The sequence below is a fragment of the Embiotoca jacksoni genome, unplaced genomic scaffold, assembly GCF_022577435.1.
Source record: "Embiotoca jacksoni isolate LCO1_2020_lvr unplaced genomic scaffold, fEmbJac1.0.p SCAF_43, whole genome shotgun sequence".
Lineage (NCBI taxonomy): Eukaryota > Metazoa > Chordata > Actinopteri > Embiotocidae > Embiotoca > Embiotoca jacksoni.
Genome location: NW_027185396.1, coordinates 1,091,728 through 1,107,199, shown reverse-complemented (window position 1 = coordinate 1,107,199; position 15,472 = coordinate 1,091,728). Strand labels below are relative to the sequence as shown.

At 42.4% G+C, this 15,472-nt stretch overlaps 3 protein-coding genes across 4 annotated transcripts in view; 1 reads left to right on the top strand and 2 right to left on the bottom strand.

The window, feature by feature from the left end:
• Positions 1–6,130, bottom strand: part of crebzf (CREB/ATF bZIP transcription factor) — a 10,584-nt gene extending 4,454 nt beyond the window's left edge. Inside the window, exons 1-3 of one of the 2 annotated variants that reach the window (XM_069169250.1) lie at positions 5,976–6,130; positions 3,979–5,074; positions 1–3,559 (exon numbers count right to left, since the gene is read on the bottom strand). The exon at positions 1–3,559 is cut by the window's left edge and continues 4,454 nt beyond it. In XM_069169250.1, coding sequence (XP_069025351.1) covers positions 4,240–5,016 — 777 coding nt within the window. In that variant the 5' untranslated portion in view covers positions 5,017–5,074; positions 5,976–6,130 and the 3' untranslated portion in view covers positions 1–3,559; positions 3,979–4,239. Of the gene's footprint in view, positions 3,560–3,978; positions 5,075–5,975 lie in introns of those variants that run through there. The other variant, XM_069169252.1, reaches the window with a different exon arrangement.
• Positions 6,131–7,300: 1,170 nt separating this feature from the next.
• las1l (LAS1 like ribosome biogenesis factor) lies at positions 7,301–10,050 on the bottom strand. The gene has a single exon (XM_069169211.1). The coding sequence runs from the start codon at positions 9,891–9,893 to the stop codon at positions 8,163–8,165; it is 1,731 nt and encodes a 576-aa protein (XP_069025312.1). The 5' UTR covers positions 9,894–10,050; the 3' UTR covers positions 7,301–8,162.
• Positions 10,051–11,171: 1,121 nt separating this feature from the next.
• haus7 (HAUS augmin-like complex, subunit 7) lies at positions 11,172–14,302 on the top strand. Its single transcript, XM_069169196.1, has 9 exons — positions 11,172–11,231; positions 11,682–11,797; positions 11,867–11,937; positions 12,092–12,153; positions 12,657–12,847; positions 13,188–13,299; positions 13,395–13,604; positions 13,712–13,823; positions 13,919–14,302. The coding sequence occupies exons 1-9, from the start codon at positions 11,175–11,177 to the stop codon at positions 13,978–13,980; spliced, it is 993 nt and encodes a 330-aa protein (XP_069025297.1). The 5' UTR covers positions 11,172–11,174; the 3' UTR covers positions 13,981–14,302.
• The last annotated feature ends 1,170 nt before the right edge of the window (positions 14,303–15,472 follow it).

Sequence of the window (15,472 nt, the reverse complement as noted above, 5' to 3'; positions counted from 1 at the left end):
TGATAACAAATGTCAGTACATATACTGTACACCAGCTGTGAGCGGGGACATCTCATGTCCAACATGTATTCTGTAGAAACACCGTCAACTCTTTACCACTTTAGACGCATTCTTGTTTGTGTATCTGTGCGAGTTCAAACCTCCACCGTGACAGAAGGATGCAGAGCTCTCCACCTTCACATCTGAAGCGCTCCTAAATGTGATGGAAGTGAACCCCGACTGAAAAGCTGCACTAAATCAGTCTGAGCGGCTGCTGGTCAGCTGACTGCTGCAGCTTCAAATGCAAACTAAAACCAGTATTCATACAATCACACTATTTAATATGCAAGTACATAGCGTGTTAAATGTAGTGATCCAAAAGTACCAGGATGTCCTACATTAAAAAGAAGCATACTCGGTCCAAATCACATCCTTTTTTTTTTTTACTACAAATGTCCCTAAGGATGTGACCAAGAGGGTCAAAGTTCAAGATGCCTTTAGATGAAAGTTCATCCCGATTGTGCACATACTACATACTTTTTATGGATAGCTGCAGTACGTACTAAAAGAAATGTAAAATAAATATAGAAAGAAATAGTATGACATTTCCACTAACGTGTCAAAGATTAAAACAGCTGGTACACTTCATCTCTCAAAAGAGGCCGAACTAATGTCTTCCAGCTCCACTAACAGCCATGAAACATTTCTGTCCAGTGGACGATATGAATACTGACGCAGCATATTGAGAGATGGAAAGCACAATTCGGTTCCCACAGCGACTCAGCAGTTTATTGGTGTTTATGAACGTTACACTGTCAAGCATTTAGGCTGATGACATGACGTGATGGTTTCTTTGCTAATCTTGAAATGGATGGTTTGAAGTTGTGTCGTGTCTCAGAGGATCACTGGTCTGAACCGGTTTTAGCCCAAATACTTCTGGTTAAGCACAAACATGAAGTTAGAAGACGTGGTCTTCGTTTCAGCGACGCACGGAAATGAACTTGATTTAAAACCTGATTTTCAGATGAGAAGACGAGCGCGTTGATTGCTTTGAAAAATCACGGCGGTTCATGGGAATCTCAGACATGAAAGTGTGCGCGTCATGTTTTTGAAAGAAAATTTATCATCAGCCTTTTTGTCCTTATTGTAATATCTAACCAGCCAACAAGTGTAAGCTTGGTTTTAAATATTCAGGTGTCATGTTTACACCGATCTCCGAGATCTAAAAACATTTTGGACACGAGCAGAGTGGCTGTGATCAGCTGAGCGTCCAGGCTGCTGCTGCTTCATGTTTAACAGACAGCAGCACTATTCATTTCCCATCCGACTCTCTGAAATAAGCACGTCCTAACACGCATGTCTCGAAATCTGGATCTGTACACGAAAACAGCCGCGGCTCGCAGCTTCTTCATAACGACGGCATCGTCTCTGCACTGATGAGAAAAATAGGAGCGCAGGAGTGAGAATGACATTTTGCGAGCGGTGCCTTCTTTTACCGTCCAGTGGAACTAAAAAAAAAAACAAGTGTGCTCGGCCCAGCTGAAGTGGACCGACACTCCTGGTCAACTTTTAGTACCCAGTTTCCAAAACAGTTGGGATGCCGTGTAAAATTAAAAAAAAAACAATGCTAAGATTTGTAAAACCATGTTCAATTAAATATAGACCAAAAATACAAAATGTTGATCGTGAGAACTTTTATTGTCTTGTGAAAAATATATGCTCATTTTGAACCGGGGCAACAAAAGACTGGAAAAGTTGTGTATCGCTAAAATAGTGGAACGTCTTACAACTGTTAACTGGCAACAGATAAGTAGCATGAAAAGAGCATCTCAGGAGAATCTGGAGTGTGCAACAATTAGGATTGATGTTCCTCAATGTAATAAGGCAAATCATTTGGAGATTTCATAATCCATAAAGTCATGAAGAGATTAAGAGAATTCAGACAAATCTCCGTACACAAGGGAGAAGGCCGAAAAACTAATACCTGCTGGCCGTGGTCTTTGTGCCCTCGGATGGCACTGCATTAAATATCGACACAAAGCTGCAGTGGAAATCACTGTATGGGCTCAGACACAGATCTGAAAACCATCGTCGGTGAAAGGTTTGTTGCTGCATCAACGAATGCCGGTTAAAAAAAACTCTACTAAGAAGAAAGGATATATAAACATGATTCAGAAACCTCGCCGCCTCCTCTGGGCTCTTTTAAGACGGACCGAGGCGGAGTGGAAAACTGTTCTGTGGTCGGCCAAATCAAAAACATGGACACCGAGTCCCCAGGGTTAAAGAGGAATGGGACCATCCAGCTTGTTATCAGCGCACAGTTGAAAAGCTGCATGATGCATGAGTAACTTGCACATGAGAAGGCACCGTTAATGCCGAACGACATGTACACGTGTTTTGCAGAAAGGAACTGCTTATTTCAGCAAAACGATGCCCTATTCTGCACGTATTACAACGGCGTGGATACGTAGTATACGGTGATAAACTGGCCTCCTGCAGTCCTGATCCGTCACTCATTATAAATATTTGGCATATCATGAAAAGAAAAATAAATAAAAGGAGGCTGTTGACCAACTGAAATCTTACAATCAGGAAAGAACGGGACAATTTACTTTCAAAACTCCAGCAACTGTTCTCGTCAGTCCCAAGACGTTTACAGAGTGAAGAGGAAATAAACCTAAATAAACCGCTGTCACAACTTCCTTGAAAAGTGTTGTTCAAAATGAGCATATATTTTTTGCAAAAAACAATTACTCACTTTGGATATTTGAGGTGATGTTTTTGGTCTAGTTTCAATTCAATGTCGTGACATTCTGTTTTTATCTACATTCTAAACAATACTAACGTTTTTGGAAACGGGGTTGTTAAAAAAAAAACAAAGTTTAAAAAGCTTGATGCTGTTGTATGAAGTGTCAACGGTTTGAAGTAAATGGGCTAAAACACGGGCAGCATGATTAAACCCTGCGGCCCTACGACCGCGTGCTTTGTACTTCCATCAAATGAGCTCTCGGTCATTTGGTTTGACAACCTTTACCAGACTTGACCCAAATGTTCAGTTTATCGGCAGAGAGCTTGCTGTTCAGAAAGAGAAAAAGAGAGGCATTAATATCAACAGTACAGAACAAGACTCAGTAAATATTTGTAACTCAAACGTACTGAAAATATGATTTATTTTGTCCAACATTTCTCAAAGGCCATTTTCCTTTAAACAATACGTGTTGAAAATTATATACACATTTACATTTAGATACACTTGATCAAAGCTGGCAAATCCTTTGGAGTACATTTAGTGTACATTCCATTGTATAAATATATACAAGCCGTTATCATGAGACTGCTAAGCCTCGGGTAGCGTTGCTCAGAGTAATAGAGCAGCTGCGGTCAGCCCACAAAGATGCGGCAAGCGCTTCGCTGACAGGATCTACAGCTACAGGTGTAGAATGGATTGGTAAAATTCAAAAAAAAAAAAAAAAAAAAATCACATTTACCATTTTGTTACCGATACTACCTTTTAAAAAACATAGCAGGCCACGTTGGCAGCAGCTTGTCCAGCCTCTTCCCCTTCCACCAGCAGAATCCACTTTAGCATAAAGAAAAATAGGTGGCGCTAAATGAAAGTATTCTTTCGTACAGTGGTGCAGGTTCACAAAGAGATCCATTAGTATCAAAAGCAAAATATAAACGTGTCTTTTCCAGTGGATTTTTTTGCATTTCCAATTTGACAACTGATTCGAGATCACTCTTTGTGGACCCTTACCATCATATTAATATTTTAGCATTCAGGATACTTAGAGTTAACTCTTTAGTTACACTAAAATCAAATCATTTCCTATAACAATCCATCAACAAAAAGAAATGAGTAAAGTACTTTAAATCCAATAAGTGTACAGAGAATACTGAAGTTGCTGCTGGACGCTGAAGCCTGTGAACAACAACAACAACAACAACAACAACAATAACAACAAGAAGAAGAAGTCTTTTTCTCTTTTCGATCCTTACCATGGAGTCAAGCAGGTAAAGGTGTTCAGAAAGCCACTCAGCCCGCATGGTGGATCAACCATTACCTAGAAGAAACTGTCAACAAGGTTTAGCAGTAACGTGTACGCAATCCAGCATCACACACACACACAAAAACACACATGCACATCCTGCAGGTAATTTTAACTATCAACAGTGTTCTTCCACCCTCAACAAGTTCAGTACGCTGAGCCTTATCGAGCTCAGCCTCAATATCTGGAAAACAGAGAGAAGTACTTGACCCTACATTTTGAGCGACGTGCTCGCGCTCTGAGCACATTTAGTGCAGAACTCCACTGAGACGTGGTTCTTGTCCACATGCAGGCACACGCCGCCAGATGTCTCTTTCTCCTCCACTTTCACACGCTTCCTGGGCAAGGCATAGTCGTGGTCGTTTGAGTCGGGCCCCTGGAAAAGCGAGGAAGATAATTTCATCCCATTCACACCGCTCAGCCTGGACAAGATCTGGCCTAACATGCTCTCATTGGCCAGCACAGCCCTCAGGTACCTGGTCTCATCCTCCAACTCCTCCACCCGCTTAGTCAGCTGAGAGTTTTCCTTCTTGAGCGAGCCGTTCTCCGTCGACAGGATGCCGACTTTCCTCTCCAGGCCGATGACGTATTCTTTCTTCTTGAGACGATTCAATCGGGCGGCGATGGCGTTTTTGTTGATCACGTGGCTCGAAAGGCTTTGTCTGATCTTCATCTTCGAGTCAGACGACAGTCTGTCGGGAGACGAGGCGGTCGAAGCTTCGAGCCCGGAGTCGTGGTCCCTGCCGCTGTAAACGTCCAGATCGGCCAGCTCCATATCAAAGAAGGGGGACGAAGAGTCTCTTTCCAGAGTCCATTTTAAGTCTTCGATCCCGAACAGGTCGTCCAGCTCGATTTCTGCGGCGTCGACGTCACCCGGGAACCCCTCGGATGGACTCGGGAGATCTTCCGCGGTTTCATCCACCACTTCGACCTCCACAGACTGCACGTCTGCGTGGCTCATAGCGCGGCCTCTTCTTCTGGTGATCATTGTGGAGACTGTTGAGACTGCAAGAAGGCTGTCCAGAGGAGATCTGGTAACGGCTGACCTGTGGAGACAAAGACAAATACACCATTGCATTGTTGTAGCCCCCAAAAAACCATTCAGTGATTCATTTAACACATTTTAGTCCGTGTAGCACAGCACAGGCTTTCAGCAGTTACTGAACAACAGCAAGCAGGAAGCTTTATAAAACAAACGGGGAGGTTTACATCGTAGTCAAAGAGAAATCTGACGTTGACATTTGTAAACTTTCAAGAACAAACATCCAAACAGCAAATAGTCAAACTACATATTCACATGCACACTTTGTTCTGTAGTTCAAGAAAAAACGCTTTAAGCTGAACAACTGTCATTGGCTGCAAATCAGCTGTCATTTAATATCTGGTAACCTCCAAACTGTGGTGTTGCAATAAGTAGTGAAAGCATCCTCCATTTGATCACATACTGCACGACGTGTGTGTGTGTGTGTGTGCGCGCGCTAAACGTTTTCCCAACGTGTTGCTTGAGTTTAGGCCCAGCAGCGTTTAATGACGCGTCACAGTGAATGCGCCGTGATTCATATATTTCAATATAACGTTACAAAATCGTCCCGCCGTAACAATAGTTTTGCATTTTAATGCAACTCGGGGAAAAAAAAAAGATCAACTTTAAGTGTCCTTTTTTCTTAGCTGGCGAACGAGGCCCTGGTTGTTCTCGCGACACCTCGCTGTTGATATAATTTGACTAACCTGCTGGATGTTCTGCTGCATCAAACAAAACGTCAACAGATGCAAATAAAAGTGCCACAGTCCATCTTATTCAAGTTGCTCAAAAGCTGCTACCTGACTCGCCGGTCTGAATCCCGCGCACTTTCCTCGAGCGGCGGCTAACGGAGCTAAAACCACGAGGCGCTAACTCGGAATGACGCAGCAAGTTTAAACGCAGTTTTCTTCCAAATAACAACTCACCGTCCGGTTCGACAAAGAGACGCAATGATTACAAGTTCTGCAAGTTGCGTCCTCCGATGATGAAACAGCGCTGGTTCACTGGAAGCTGTCCGAACTGCTCACAGCTTGAAATCGCAGAGGACAATGAAGGTTCGACGAAACAGACCTACGAGGACACTTCCGGGCGAAGAACTTCAAAATAAAATCCACTGAATTTTAACTCCGTGGACAAGAACTATATTTCATTAAAAAAAAAAAAACCATTAAAGATAACACACCAACACCTAAATTACAAAACTTAAATATTGATTATGTTGACTTCCTACACAGAAAATGTAATAATGCATTTCTAAAGGAATATTTAGTGAAAACAATGTTCCCTCTGAGGAAAGGAGGAGCTCACTTCATTTCAAAAGATATGAAGTACAGGCTAAAAAAACAAAATTCCTCAAATTTCCAATCCCTCCTAAATTTAAAGAAATACATTTAAAAACTTTAAATTAAATTGATCCTTCAAATGAATTCATTAAAACAAAATTTAAATTTGAGGTAGAGAACTGTCATTTATGCAGAATGAACATAGAAACAACTGAACATCTCTTTTACACTTTGTGAAGCAAAGGTGATGGAGATCCTCCATGATTGGTTCAAATCCAAATCCATAAATATAGATTTCTACGACTAGGATTAACTTCGAAGGACAAAATTGAATATCTTGTGAACAACATGATAATCATAAACAAATATTATATACATATATGTGAATTTGCTAAATCCTCTTAAAAACAAACTTTCACTCCAAAGCAAATGCATAAGAAAAGTAAGCAAACCCACAAAGGTAGTTGCACTTTTGTCTGAATGATTTAATTTAACCCCTTGTTCTACTCCTGAGCTTTTGTTTTGTTTGTTGTTGGTGGTTTTTTTTAAAAAACTTTGGTTTGTTATATGTTCCAGACAATCCATTCGTGAAATATATATAATGTATTGCATTTTAGGACGTATGACCCTGAGGCAGCCGACACTCGGCTGACATGTAGAGAAGCGAGACTGTCATTGCTCTGTACGGTTGTTTTGTATGTTCTAAATAAAGTAAAAAAACAACAACATTTCAATAGTCCTAAATACAACTTTAAACCACATCAACAAAATATATAAATTATACACTTCATAACAATATTTTTCTGCAGATGTTTAATTTTTCAGCTCACGTGTAAACAATGCCAACCATCCTTCTTCTGAGATTGTGCATTATTTGAAAAAAAAAAATTCTCCTCATGTTGCTTTGTTAGCTGCATCTCCCTTTAAAAGAAATATACAGATACATAAAGAAGAGTCGTACTCCTTCAGTAGAAAAAGAACCTTTATTAGACATAAGTGCGCCGAAGAAAATAAATGACACAAAACCACCTTGTGCTCACAGCAGCATCTTCTTTGCTGGGTTTTCAACTGGAAGGCAGCCAAACCTTCAAAGCTTCATTAATGAGTGAAATCATATCTCAGTTAATCTGACCATGTTTTGGTTGAAGATGTTTCTCTCTTCACCACCAACTTAAAATATTATAGACAAAATATACAACATGTATGCTTTTCCAACTGCTTTACTTTGGGGCTGCAATTAACAGCGATCTCCAAGTCAGTTAATCTGATTATTTATTTTTTAGGATTAATCTAAAAAAATTTGTCTATAAAATGTTAGAAACGCTGTTGGTTGGTAATTTAAAGAAATTATAGTAGGCATTTTTCTCTACTTCCTCATATTTTCCTAAACAAGAACATAATTTCAAGAAAAATACTGATAAATGACTCAGATAAATATTAATTTTTTTTTCAAACTGGAGTTTCCGCAATTTGTCAGTTAATTGATTTGGTACCTATTTTGATCATTTAATAATTTCCTTCCTCGGTCGCTTTTCAAGCAACCTGATAAACATTTGCTGCTTCCAGCATTTCATTGAATGCTCTTCTTTGTAAAATGAAAAGGTTGAAATTAAAACGGGCATTAACCACAACCGTCTTACAGTTTATAGACAAAATGATTAATCAATAATGAAAATAACAGTTATTTGCAGCCTTATATGTTGATTAATTAACCACTTCAAATGTTTTGTTTTTTTCTTAAATCCCAAGAGAAACTATTCAATATTGATGTTTATATATTGTGAACATTTAGTTTCTATATCTTAAACAGACACTTCACAGCAGGTGTTTTTAAAAAAGCTGCAGTCCAGATTTCAGCTTGGTGACGTCGCTGTGGGTCCACAGAGGACCTTCGGCGGTTCTGGACGGCGCCGAGACTCCGGGGGCGCCGCGGGTCGCGCTGCTCTGCAGCTCCACCGGCTGGTCGAAGACGGTCATCGTCGAGTAGATTTCCACCATGAGGCACGAGGGGTCTTCGGACTGCCCGGGGACTTTTCCGAGAGGATAATTCTTCCACAAAACTTTATCCGTGCACACCTGCCACGGAGAACCCTTGAGCGCCTTCGCTTTCTCGGCCTGGCCGTCCGCCCCTCGGTGCTCCTGGGACGGCTCGCTCCTCTCCGGGTCGCCCGCCGAACGGCAGGGGCGGCTGTGGCGCCGCGAGTGCTGCAGCTTCTCGTGCAAACTCTCCAGCGTGTAGATGGGCTGCTGCTTCGGCACCGGAGAGGCGCTGAAGTCCGAGTGCTGCTCGGTCTGCGTGTAGATGGAGCAGAGCCGGAGGAGCCGCTGTCGGGTTTCCAGAGGGAGAGGATGCTCCATGTCGTCCAGGATTAACTGGAGCAGGTGAGGCGTGCTGATGCAGGGAGCGTCCAGGCACGCCGACAGCAGCTGCTGCCACCTCAGCTGGATGCGGTTCACGAAGATGCGCTCCTTCATCCGGGCCTTCTTCTGCACCTTCGTTTCAAAATGGTACTCGAATTTGTTGCTGTTGCAGAGGAGGACTTCTGAAGTCCAGGCGGAGACGTAGAAAGCCCGGTGATTGTTCTGCTCTTTGGTGAGCAGCTTCAGCTCAATGAAGAGCTTCTCCAGAATCAGGTGAATGAAGGTCGGCGAGTTGAGCATCTTCAGCAGCGGCAGCCAGAACCGCAGGAAGTTCTGAGGGAGTCTGGGTTCAGCCGGACGTCCGTTTTCGGAGGCGTCGCAGCCTAAAGTTTCCAGCTGCTCCACGGTAGGAACCATAAATCCGTCTTCCAACAACACGTCAATCAGCAAATCACTGGACTCCAGAGCGAACTGCTTGATCTCACCCAGTAACCAGCTCATGTCTGCGAAGGGAGCCGGCCACGAGCTCTTCTCTCGGTCCTCGGGGAGCCCGTCGACGGCCCGGTACTGCTCCTTCTCGTAGGAGATCAGAAGCTCCCGAGCGTTCTTGTACGCCTCCATTTGTTTCTGCCTTGCAATGAGCTCGTCTTCTTGACGTTTCAGGTCCATTTCGTCGTCCTCTCCATCCGACTGAGACTCCCAGTCCTCACCGGGACCTCCTCCCAGCTGCCTGGACCAGTACTCCTGCTGGAGCCAATCCAGAACCGCCTTGCATCCCTTTCGACACCACTTCAAGGTGGGGAGTTTCCTGTGCGTGATATCGTGCCTCAGGTCCACGACCCACTCCGGGATGTTCAGGTTGCCGGCCAGCCGCCTCAGTGGCCGGGCGGTTCTGCCCTGTTGCCGCTCCGTGATCAGATTGACGAACCTCACCAGGGCCGCCCCGTAGAGCAGGACCAGGTCATCCCCGTTCAGCTGGCCCAACCGGTCCAGAACCTGGCAGCGCACCAGGTCCGCGGTGCAGTCCACCGCCACGGGACCGCTGTTGGCGTACCTGCCTTTCCACGCCGATATCCGGTGCAGCGCGTACTTCTGCAGAGCGGGATCCTTGGAGTAAAGATACTCCAGAACCTGGTCCCACTCAGCTTTGTTGACCCACGCGACCACATGGCGTCTTTTCTCGCAGCTCTTTTTCTTCATGTTGCCAGTAAACGATAAACGGCAGACTTACGTTAAAGGCTCTTATACGCTGTTCTTTAACAGCCGCTCTCGTAAACATGCAATTAAATACCGTTAAATTGCACCGTAGGACGCGTTCAGGGATTGATTTTGTTTTTTCGCAATCGACTGTATCGTTTCCGGAAATGACGTCTTTACTTGGTCTTCGTCGGGTTTATTGGCGGTTGGCAAACCAGCGCATTACCGCCACCTACTGCTGCAATTTACAATGATTAGATTAGATTACATCAAATTAGATTAGATTGGATTTTATTAATCGCACAGTGGATACATTTACTCGTCACAGCAGCATGTACACAGTATGAACACATTTACAAATACCTATGAAATAAACGAAATAAAATAGATCAAAAATAATTATTTTAGAACATCTCTGTCAATTAATTTTGATGATTTATTTTTAGGCTTAATACATTTTCTTTTGTCTATAAAATGTTAGAAACGGTGTTGTTTGGTAATTTAAAGATGTCACCACGGACTCTGAGAAATTATAATAGGCATTTTTTTCCCCTTTACTTCCTCATATTTTCCTCAACAAGAACATAATTTTAAGAAAAATATTCATTTGTAAAGCAGCAAATGCTCATATGAAGTGACAGTTTGGCATTCTTACCTGATGAATGACTCAGATAAATAACTTTTGTTTTCAAACTACAGTTGCCACGATTTGTCAGTTAATTGATTTGTTGACTATTTTAATAATTGAATAGTTTTCTCAGTCACTTTTCAAGCAACCTGATAAACATTTGCTACTTCTAGCTTCTTAAACATTTCATTGAATGCTCTTCTTTGTCACACATGATGGTAAACTCTATGTTTTCGACCGTTGCTCTGGTAAAATGAGAAAGCTGACAGTTTATAGACAAATGCTTAATCAATAATGAAAATAATAGTTAGTTGCAGCCTAATGTTGATTAATCAATGGAGTGTATTGAAGACATTAAAAATCAAATGAGGGAGGGACATTTTTTCTTAGTTTTTAAGATGAAATGGACACTATTTTTGTTTTATTTTATTATGATGTTTATTTAACATGATTAGTTAAGTTTAATTAGTTAAATTAGTAACTATTACAATGTTTGTGTGCAATTGTTGTTTTTACCACAGGTTATTTAATATTAGTAACCGTGCAGTTAGATTCCCGATACCCACTCCAGTCCAGCGGGTGGCGGTAATGCACAATTTGGTTTGTTTGCCAAACGACACAAAGACACAAAGAAGAAGAGGGCGGTTGTTTGGGAAATGGCGGGTGCTTCGACAGAGGAACATCTCGTTCATCATGTCTACGCTGCACTGCAGGTAAAAAAGGTTCAAAGCAACTGGAAACAACTTGAAAGTTGTATTAAACAGCGCGCGGATGTGGAAACAGTTGTCACTATTGCTGCATTTATTTCTGTTTACTCGCTACAATCTGTTAATTAAGCATCTCTTACGCGTCTTCGTGATTTCGTTCTTTATTTATATTTTTATATGTATAAATACAAAATATCATATTTATAAAAAGGGAATTTATGTTTTAAATTTTCATTAAGGCAGGAATCAACCAAAATCTGAATGAATATATATTTGATATATAATCAATATAATTAGAGGATACAATAAGGTAAGATTTGAACTGCTCTGCTTTTTATTCTATTTTTTCGTTTTTGTTTAACATGAACCCTGCTGTCGTTCCGGTGTACGTTTTGACATATGAAAGCGTTATTCGGTGTATGAAACGGTGTTCTGGTCGTGTGTTTGGTGTTGAAGGCGGCGTCCTGTCCCTTGGTGGACGGTCTCTACCTGCAGGACGCAGACAGCATGCTGCAGCTGCTGTGTTCTCCGTCGCAGCACCGCACCGACATCCTGGCGTGGACCTGCAGCAGGTAGGACGAGCTGCACCAATCACAAAATAAGCCCTGTTAAAACAGACACTCATCCCTGTCACTTCACAGCATCCACCCGCACTTCGCCAGCTCCAAGGCGATGTCAGTGAGGTCCACGGAGCCAGATGTTTTTACTAAAGGTACCGTCGTTGTCCTTCGAAGGCTAATTTGCTTAACACAGTATACACACTTGTATGTCTTTGAATACGGTGCACACGGTAGTGAATACAGTTTTGTGTTACTCGCGGAATAAAATAATCTTTCACAGTGTGGTTGTCTGTGTCGTACCAACAGAAATGGCTGTTCTTGGGCAGGAGCTGATGCTGTGCAAAGCAGACGACCTGGACCTGATCACCGTGAGTCTTTAATAAATGATTATACAGTGGTGCTTGACAATTTGTGAACCCTTTAGAATTTATTTTTCTAAAATTTTGCATGAATAGGACCTGAAGCATTGATTAGATTAGATAGATTAGATTTAGACTTTATTAATCCCACAGTGAGGAATTTAGTTATCACAGCAGCATAAAAAACAAAAAGGTGCACGCAATATGAAAAATGTTGTGGAAGGACCTGAAGCGAGCAGTTCATGTGAGGAAACTCACCGCCATAGAAATGATCCAAAGTTCCTCTGAGCTGACGTCCAGGACGGATCAACAGTCACTGGAAATGTTTAGTTGCAGTTCACATACTTTTACCAATCACAGATATATATTATATATACATATATATATTATAAACACACGTGAGCAGGACATTTGTTTTGACAAATATACATATATATATATATGTGTGTGTGTGTGTGTGTATATATTTGTCAAAACAAATGTCCTGCTCACGTGTGTTTTAACTCTTCCAGGGTGACGCGAGTCCTCAGCGGCAGCTTCGGTTCCTGCAGCAGCTCCTGACTCTCGTCCCGGGCGGCCGGACGTCTGCCGGGCTCGGAGCTGACGGAGAGCTGCTCCTGAACGAGCTCTTCTCTGCCGACAGCCTGCCTCACCTCACACACATGCTCAAACCCTCGCTGGACCCCTGGCCGGCACACATCAAGTATGCACGCTCTTGATTGGGTTTCATTTTCAAAACATCCGCCGAACAACTTCCATCTCATACATTCATGAGTCTCCTTCGTGGCACTTTTGAACGATCAATCATCTCGCTTAAGATAGAAGTGTAAAATAAAACGTAATATTGGAAATAAAACAAGAACAGAAAATGATGAGTCGAACCTATTAACATTTCTCCAGTTCACCACCTTCTATCACATAAAGTCTGCTCTTGTTGACAACGTGTATTCAATACAATTTTTTCAAGTTTTATGGATCTTAATGTGATTTGTTGTTTCCTGTTGTTGTCCTGCAGCCTCTCAGTGTTTTTCTGAATCTCGCAGGGCTTTAAGTAAAACCTCAAAGACCTCTTGTAAGCCGAGCAGAAAGGAGGCTGCTGACGTTGCCGCCCTTTTAAAGCTGACTCAGTCAGAACTGGAGCAGCTGCAGTCACAGGTATGATGAACACACGTTTGATTTATAAACCTCACGGCTTCGGCCCGGATGTCCCGTCGGTGACGACCCGTTTCCTCCCTTCCCGCCCTCCTCAGTGCGACTTCCTGAACGACGAGGCGCAGAGTCCCGCCTTCTCTCCGAGCTCGCTGCGCGTGGCGGCGTGCGACCTCCAGCAGCTGATGTCCACCTTCAGTCACGTTTACGAGAGCGACCTGAGAGCTTACTGCAGCAGAGAGCCGCCCGGCTTCAGCACGGAGACCGACGTCTTCCAGAGGGTCCACCGGCTGCTGCTGGCCTGCAACACGGTACTCACACACGGGGAGAAAAACCCTCTTCAGATATTCAACGTGTAACCACAAGGGCTGAGTCATACTGACATGTTTTTTTCTCTTCTTCTTCTTGTGTTTCTCAGGAGTTGGAAATGTTAAAGGAAGTGTCCGAAGCTTCTGCGTCTGTCAACGAGGAAGTAAAGCAGCTGCAAACAAAACCTCTCTACTGGAGCCGAGGAGAGAAGCGCACGTTACGTAAGTCAGCACGGTCAAAATAATTAGACGCACACATTTAGTTTGTCACACAATGTTAAATATCAGGTTTTTTTAATTTTTGTTATTTCCCTCAGCGGATCAATTGGAAGAAGTCAGCCGGCGAATAGGAGACTTCCTCTCCCAGGTTCATCCCTGATGCCATCAGACTGCGGCCGCACGGCCTCCGACCGTCAGGCTGAACGCTGACCGACCGAGTCGGAGCAAAAACGTGTCTTCTGGTGTCGTTGTTGAAGTTATTACAGCTGCACACATCTGTCTAATCTGCCTCATACTGTCGGATGGAGTCACGCACCCTCTGATTAATAGTCCAACTTCATTCACGTCATACTGCCAACAAAGCACTATAAACATCGGTGTAATTCTATCATCATAATTTGTCCCTTGAACTTTTATCATCCTTAATGAAAACTGTTGATATTGTATAATATTTGAGTTACTGAATAAATTTAAATGTTTGATATCGTCATTTATTGTTTCGGTATGTCACGTGGTCTCCATGCTCATCTCTCAGGGCTGCAGTCATCAGTATCAGCTGTTGTAAATACTTTCAAGGCTTCAGGATTTGCTGCTGGAAAATATATCTTGTGGAGGCAGAGAATAAAACTTTATGTACATCCCGCTGACCCTCACAGAAAAGCTGTGACAGAAACGTTTGTCTCTGGACAAAAGGTGGAACCGGGCTGATGTTGCATCAACTGGATCGCTGATGAAGTCAACATAAAGTGGTGGAAGAAGTATTCAGGTTCCTTATTTCGATTATAGTAATACAGCGATGTATAAATACTCCATTACCAGTAAAACTGCATGAAAAATCCTATTTAAGTAAAAATATAGACGCCGAGGCAGACAAATGTTTAAGTATGATTATGAAGTGACTGATATATTATTATATATGACACTTTTAGATTAGCATCCGTGTGTGAGAAGCATGTTGTAGCTGCTGCAGGTAGAGCAGGTTTGAACTCGTTTTTTATCAGGTTTTATATTCAGGAACAGCCGATAAATCCGATGAGTCGTCAGATGATTACTGAGCTTATAGTTAGAGCTGCTTGGATCTCTATGCTGTCCTTTTCTCTCTCTGCTCTCCTCACCACCGACCGGTGGAGGCAGATGGCCGCCCACCTCTGAGTCTGGTACCGTCGGAGGTTTCTTCCTGTTCAGAGGGAGTTTTCCTTCCTTCGGTTGGAAGTTTTTCCCTCCTAGCTTATGTGTGAATTGTTGAATTGTTGTAAAGTTCTGCCGTCAGGACTTTAATGTGTTAAAGTGAAATAACCTGTGTTGTGATTTGGTGCCATATAGATACAACTTTATTGAATTGAGAGAGGAAAGAAGAAACAAGCTTCTGATCTACAAATGTTTTTTTTTCTCTAATCTTTGTTGGTTTTTTTTGCTGATATACGGGATCATTTGAAGATTTATAGAAATTTTGAAGGAGAAGTCACTATTTGTTGGAGCTTTTAACAAGCGACTACACACACAGGCTGAAAACGACTGGTTTCATCTTGTAAAAATATGTTGTATTATAAAAAACAATTGTTCCACTGTGTCAAATCTTCATCTGAAAATTAAAGTTTTTAAATGAATGTTGTGAAGTAGAAAATAGCATCAAATGGAAAACACTCCAGTAC

Coding starts and splice junctions, on each gene's coding strand:
- las1l (XM_069169211.1), bottom strand. CDS start 9,893: ATGAAGAAAAAGAGCTGCGAGAAAAGACGCCATGTGGTCGCGTGGGTC.
- haus7 (XM_069169196.1), top strand. CDS start 11,175: ATGGCGGGTGCTTCGACAGAGGAACATCTCGTTCATCATGTCTACGCT. Junction 11,798..11,866: donor CTGGCGTGGACCTGCAGCAG/GTAGGACGAGCT, acceptor GTCACTTCACAG/CATCCACCCGCACTTCGCCA. Junction 13,300..13,394: donor TGGAGCAGCTGCAGTCACAG/GTATGATGAACA, acceptor CGCCCTCCTCAG/TGCGACTTCCTGAACGACGA.